This window comes from Myotis davidii, unplaced genomic scaffold (genome assembly GCF_000327345.1).
Source record: "Myotis davidii unplaced genomic scaffold, ASM32734v1 scaffold590, whole genome shotgun sequence".
Lineage (NCBI taxonomy): Eukaryota > Metazoa > Chordata > Mammalia > Chiroptera > Vespertilionidae > Myotis > Myotis davidii.
The window spans coordinates 1,232,216-1,239,163 of record NW_006282381.1 but is presented as its reverse complement, the minus strand read 5'-3'; the positions used below and the strand labels follow the sequence as shown (position 1 = coordinate 1,239,163).

Here is a 6,948-nt window from a genome sequence, read left to right as displayed (position 1 = left end):
CCCCCAGGTGCTCTTGACCTCTGATAAAGCTGCAGCCAATTTTTCAGATCGCTCTTTGCTGAAGAACTTGGGACACTGGCTAGGAATGATCACACTAGCTAAAAATAAACCCATCTTACATACTGTGAGTTCCAGCTAAAAGTTCATGTAAAATTTGAGAATGTTCATATAGCTATTATGTCTAAAAGTCTTTATTTGGGGCTATTTTAATGAATGGGTACTTGTAAGAGTTTGGTCCATGTTTTGAATCCCTAATTGCATGCTCATGGCCCCACATCATTTATCAGGATGCACAGAAGCCAGTAAGTTATGATTGCCACTCCTTTCTTTTTTTTGTAAGGCAAAAGTCAAATATTATTTTGATTTCTCTTTTGGGGATAAGTTTGGCACAGTGTCTTTGTGAAGAGTTTTGAAGTATATTCTTAGCTTTTAAAAAATACTATTTCTCCCCCCCTAGGACTTGGATGTCAAGTCTTTGCTGCTAGAGGCTTATGTTAAAGGACAGCAAGAATTGCTCTATGTGGTGCCCTTCGTTGCCAAAGTTTTAGAGTCGAGCATTCGTAGCGTGGTGAGTAGATTTTAATATTTTATTAATGGCTAAATTGTAAGAGTTAATTTCAGCACAAGGTTAAGAAATTATGTCCTTAGTTCTTATGAACAGCGCTAGTTCAATCAGTATTCCTCAGATAAAGTTGTATTTCTAATGAGAGAGGCTTAGTAAATTAAAGGACTGATATCTAATAGGTGGCTTTGAGTTTTGGTGTTTTTCTGAAATTTTATGTACAAGGCTAGGGGTTTTGTGGGAGCACTTATACTTATAGCTACATAAATATACATGCTTAACTATTTTAAAAATACAAATTGAAGTGATGTGGGGTCCAGTTTAACATAATAGATTTTCTTTAGGTTTTTAGGCCACCCAACCCCTGGACAATGGCAATTATGAATGTATTAGCTGAGCTACATCAGGAACACGACTTAAAGGTAAATTTGTTGCTTCTTTATCCTTTGGAACATTCTCTGGTTTCACATTATTAAAATTTATAGGAGAGGTAGGGTATTGGGGGGAAGGCATTGTAACAATCCAGTAAATCATTTATGTTATGAATAAAGCTAAAATGTTATTTTTAAAATTCTAATCGATTATTGGAATTATGCAGTTAAACTTGAAGTTTGAGATTGAGGTCCTCTGCAAGAACCTTGCATTAGACATCAACGAGCTAAAACCTGGAAACCTCCTAAAGGACAAAGATCGCCTAAAGAACTTAGATGAGCAGCTCTCTGCTCCAAAGAAAGATGTCAAGCAGCCAGAAGAACTTCCTCCCATCACAACCACAAGTAAGGATAATGGTTAGCTGCCCTTTACTTGCCAGAATGTTCTCTTAAATGGTACATTTTCATGCATATAGCAAGTTATAATTGTTCAACATTATGTGTTGCTGGAACTTTTGTATACTTTTTGGTGTGCATTCTAATTATTAAGAAATTTTTGCAATGTTTAGACATTGTCGTACCATATTAGAGTATATCTGAGTAATTCATGTGGTGGTATTAATTAAACCGGTTATTTATATTGTGTGAGGTCTCAGAAAGAAGTCAGTGGCATGACAGCCTGTGTTATTCCTCAGATCTGGGGATGACCAGACCAGGTAGACCTTCTAGGGGATTGGATTATTTTATGAAGGTCAAGACGATTATAAGTGCTGGGGCAATAAAGATGATTGGGAGGTATGGTTAGAATAAACCAGGTTTTCTTTCTCTCTCAGCCCTCAGTAGCTAAAAATTCCCAGGTGAAAACAGGGAACAGCCGAGATTGAAAATAGACATCTATAATAAGGAATAATCCAAGGTTTAGGCCTGCTAATGCTGCATAACCTCTTAATTGCTTTCTGTGCTATAGGTACTGCCACACATAGTTTTACATACTTTGTTCAAATCTCTGTTAAAATTACAGAATTTTTCTCATGGTAATTCAGGGTGGGGAAGATGCGGCCTTTGTCATTCCCCTATACCACCATCCTCTAATCCAATTAGTTTAATGAAATAAAAGCTGCTTGATGCCCGGCTAATTTTATAGTAAAGTCAAGAAACATGCTTTTTTTATTAGCTCTTATTTTGTCTCTTTACTTTTAGCAACTTCTACAACACCAGCTACTAGTACCACCTGCACAGCCACTGTTCCACCACAGCCACAGTACAGCTATCATGACATCAATGTCTATTCCCTTGCGGGCCTGGCACCACATATTACTCTAAACCCAACAGTAAGTAAACACCATCCCATCCCCAAACTTCTACTTTGTGTCACTGGTTACCTTCCCCTTTCCCTTTCCTCCTGGATTCCTAGGTTGTAGATTTTTGTGCAGAGAGCAGAGATTGGGCACTGCTGTGTAGTACAGCTGGGATGTTTTCTACTCTAAAAATAGTCATTGGGACTAGGTATCATTTAAATTGGTTCAGCATATCCAGATCCATGATTAAAATCAATACAGCTGGCTCCCTATACAAACCAGAGAGGCACCCCCTGCCCTATTAGGATGGTAAAAATTTGTAGCCATCCATGACCCTCAACCCAATGTATGAGTTTTTATTTTGATAAAGAGACTGATGGAAAAGTGAGTATTAATGAAGATCTGGCCTTTGGTATTTTTCTTCCACTCAACATCTAGTCTGTCTCAAATGGGAGGAAGTTGTGAATGTTTGCAGTGACTACAGCTTGTTTGCTAAGTACTTATGAAATTAAATGCACTTAGATGCCATTAAAACAAAACAAAAACGCAAGACAGCTGTGCCCAGCTGGTGTTGCTCTGTGGTTGAGCATCAGCATGTGAACTAGGAGGTCACAGTTCGATTCTCGTTAGGATACATGCCTGAGTTGCATACTTGATCCCTGGTAGCAGGTGTGCAGGAGGCAGCCGATCAATGATTCTCTCTCATCATTGATGCCTCCCTTCCTCTCTGAAATCAATAAAAATACGTTAAAAAAAAAAAAAAAGCTGGCAATACAGGGTGGGGCAAAAATAGGTTTCTAGTTGTGAGTACGCAAAAACAATTTATTAATTATTGTATTTTTCCATATAAATGTACTTTTGCCCCACCCTGTATAATCACTATCTGTACGAGTTCCTTGGCTCAGGCCAGAAGGTCTCAGTGTATACCATAGCTTTTTGCTCTCTATTTTCATTAGCATATCACCTTACCCTTGCATTAAACCATTTGTAGTCAGGAGCTGGAACTGAGCTGATTCATTTGTGTGTACAAATCTCTAGGTTAAAGCCTAGAAGTAACTTCATTCTTTTTTCTGTGCCCTGGTTCTGGGAGGCAGTCTGGACTAACTTTATAAATAACTTCCCATCGGTCCTTTATTTAAAGGTTGCATTTTACTGTCTATATTCAGAGTGATAATTATCTTCTGCTCTTCATTATGCTTAACATTTGTTTAGTTTAGAATCAGATACTTGGAGTTTTTATGGTCTTTGCTTTTTAGAAAATATCCACAAATACAGGAGTAACATTATTAATCCATTGACCATTTGGATTTAAAGGACTTGGAAACATTTTAAAGAGACCATTTTAACCTGGTATTTCTTATTTTGTATGGATGTGCACTTAGTTTTTGAAAGAAAAATCTAGATCTAGAAATTGTGATTCCTCTTTGTATTACTCCCAGTAATCCGAATACTTTTGTGTTAATGAATATTTTTTAAGATTTCTTAAAAAAGAAAGAGACCAAGTGAGTATTAGGGCATAGTTTCTAGCAGAGAAAAGATTGGAAAATCTTTTAAGCAGAGGCTTCAGTGTATGATAATGCAAAATTTCTTGCTATTATGAGGAGAGTACTTGAGTCACATATTTGAACTAAGCAAGTAGTGTGTCTTTAAGTAGGTAATGTATCTTGTAATGAACAATAGAACTTTTTAAAAATCAAAGACACATATGTTACCTTGCATCACAAGGTATGCTGAATGCTATTTCCTCTTTGTAGCCCAACTTTTGATTCCTGGGCTTTTTATTGATTACTTTAAAGTAGAAATTGGTAGTTAATGGTTAACTTTGAAGTAATTCTAAAATCATGGGTGTGCTTACTGATAGAAATTGGGTTGTCTTATTTAAACAAGCTGTTGACTGGACTTGTTTTTCCCTTCCTAGATTCCCTTGTTTCAGGCCCATCCACAGTTGAAGCAGTGTGTGCGCCAAGCAATTGAACGGGCTGTTCAGGAGTTGGTCCATCCTGTGGTGGATCGATCAATTAAGATTGCCATGACTACTTGTGAACAAATAGTCAGGAAGGATTTTGCCCTGGATTCTGAGGAATCTCGAATGCGAATAGCAGCTCATCACATGATGCGTAACTTGACAGCTGGAATGGCTATGATTACCTGCAGGGAACCTTTGCTCATGAGCATATCCACCAACCTGAAAAACAGTTTTGCCTCAGCCCTTCGTGTAAGTTGATTATTTCTGTGCTGTAGTACAAAACTGATTGTTGCTTGTCTGAGTTTCTTTTCTTTGCATTTGTACTTATTCTAATAGTCACCATATTTATTTATTTTTTTTAAATTTTTTTTAAATATATTTTATTGATTTTTTACAGAGAGGAAGGGAGAGAGACAGAGAGTCAGAAACATCGATAGAGAGTTAAAACATCAATCAGCTGCCACCTGCACATCTCCCACTGGGGATGTGCCCGCAACCAAGGCACATGCCCTTGACCAGAATCGAACCTGGGACCTTTCAGTCCGCAGGCCGACGCTCTATCCACTGAGCCAAACCGGTTTCGGCGTCACCATATTTATTTTATGTCTTCCTTTCTCATAGATTAAGTTCTGTTAGGTGAAGCATTGTGTCTTTTTGTTCACTACTGTATCTTAAGTACAATGTTTGGCAGATAGTAGATACCCAAATATTTATTCTTTAAATAATTAAAAGGTCTTTTTAAATGCATAAGTTGCCGAAACCGGTTTGGCTCAGTGGATAAAGCGTCGGCCTACGGACTGAAGGGTCCCAGGTTCGATTCTGGTCAAGGGCATGTGCCTTGGTTGCGGGCACATCCCCAGTGGGAGATGTGCAGGTGGCAGCTGATTGATGTTTTAACTCTCTATCGATGTTTCTGACTCTCTGTCTCTCTCCCTTCCTCTCTGTAAAAAATCAATAAAATTTATTTAAAAAAATGCATAAGTTAACTTGATTCAGTTTACCGTGAAGAATTTAAATTAAAGCACTTGGAGTAGAACAGCACAAAATATTTAAAGTAATGTTGTATGTACCTACATACAGCACAGATAACTTAGTTATTAACTTTGGGTCTTAGATGTTATGGTTGTACTGCTTTTGTTTACTGCTTTTCTGTTTTCATATTTTTTACCACCGTCACAGCAACCTGGTAAGATGTTTTGGGTGAGAGTGGTATTTTCATCTTATAGCTGAAGAGGAGTGTTAGACTATTTCATGCTCATAGCTAATGGGTCATAAGTAAAGTGAGAACTTTTAAATTCACATGTCTAAGCACTGAATTTCCTATCACCCTCTCTGTCTTGTCCACAGAAAACTTGAAATCTTTTTCTTTCATTTCTTCTCCCAATAGACTGCATCCCCACAACAAAGGGAAATGATGGATCAGGCAGCTGCTCAGTTAGCTCAGGACAATTGTGAATTAGCTTGCTGTTTTATTCAGAAGACTGCAGTGGAAAAAGCAGGCCCTGAGATGGACAAGAGATTAGCAACTGTAAGTGTTTAGCATTTGCCTCTTAAGGGTTTATTTTTTTTATGTTTAAGAAAGTTTCTCATAACAAGAACCTCAGTGACTTTGTTTTATTTGCAGGAATTTGAGCTGAGAAAACATGCTAGGCAAGAAGGGCGCAGGTACTGTGATCCTGTTGTGTTAACATACCAAGCTGAGCGGATGCCAGAACAAATAAGACTGAAAGTGAGAACCCGGGGCTCTGTCTCTCCCTTTGTTTTCTTTCTGTTCTTGTTGCTTAAACTCTTCACCGATTAGGGTTAGGGTTTTAGAGACAGTATCTCACCTCAGTAGAATTTTACTTAAAGGGAATGAACCTGTGGAGAAGGTATAGGCATAGCTTAGATGTGTGCCCCCTGTTAGTTTTTATAGGTCCCAACTTGGTCTTCCTTTTGGGTACTTGGTTTTTATTGCTAGTTGTTTATTAGTGACAAGAAGATGGTGAAAAATATTATCTTTTAAAACCAGCTCCATTGGAAAATTGGCAGTGGTGTGGTCCTATTTGAGGCATGTTCCAGTGGAAAAACTTAAGTTTATAAATGAGGGTGACTGACAGGATTCTGGGAAATGGGAAACTGTGTGTGTGTTCGCGCACATGCATACTCAGTCATGCTATTACATACTGTACTCCTGTGCTTGCTTCCATGCAAACTTGCCACTTGCAAAAAAATTTCCTTTAATTATGGTGAGGATCCTATCAAACTAGGTTTTCTTCTCCAAGGTTGGTGGTGTGGACCCAAAGCAGTTGGCTGTTTATGAAGAATTTGCACGCAATGTGCCTGGTTTCTTGCCTACGAATGATTTAAGTCAGCCCACAGGATTTTTAGCTCAACCCATGAAGGTAAATAGTTGCCTTGGATTACATTGAATTTTATAGTTTAATTTGAGTGTTTTTATCTAATCTGTACTTGCTTCCTAGGAACTTAAGTTAAAGGAGAAAAAATACCCAGTTTTTGTTGAGTATAAATATTCTCTGTATCAGATCAGCATGGCATACAGGAGACTTCCCCCCACCCCCCTCTAATATCCATGAGGTTGATTTTTCTTTCATGTTTAGGAGGAATTTACATAGCTCCCCTGTTAGTTTTTTGGAAAATTTAAACCATTATTACAGAAAAGTAAAAATTTTAGGGGGAAACATTTTCCTCCTGGAACCACTTAAACATGTTGCTGACCTTGATGTTCCAGTCACTCTTACAGAAAGAGTG

The 6,948-nt window shown here is 38.0% G+C and overlaps 1 protein-coding gene across 1 annotated transcript in view; it reads left to right on the top strand.

The window, feature by feature from the left end:
* The window catches only part of CNOT1 (CCR4-NOT transcription complex subunit 1), a 71,691-nt gene that overhangs the window by 47,199 nt on the left and 17,544 nt on the right, over positions 1–6,948 (top strand). The window contains exons 26-34 of the mRNA XM_015558826.1: positions 8–124; positions 458–568; positions 907–984; positions 1,161–1,338; positions 2,134–2,264; positions 4,150–4,446; positions 5,585–5,725; positions 5,822–5,926; positions 6,462–6,581. Coding sequence (XP_015414312.1) covers positions 8–124; positions 458–568; positions 907–984; positions 1,161–1,338; positions 2,134–2,264; positions 4,150–4,446; positions 5,585–5,725; positions 5,822–5,926; positions 6,462–6,581 — 1,278 coding nt within the window. The remainder of the gene's footprint in view (positions 1–7; positions 125–457; positions 569–906; positions 985–1,160; positions 1,339–2,133; positions 2,265–4,149; positions 4,447–5,584; positions 5,726–5,821; positions 5,927–6,461; positions 6,582–6,948) is intronic.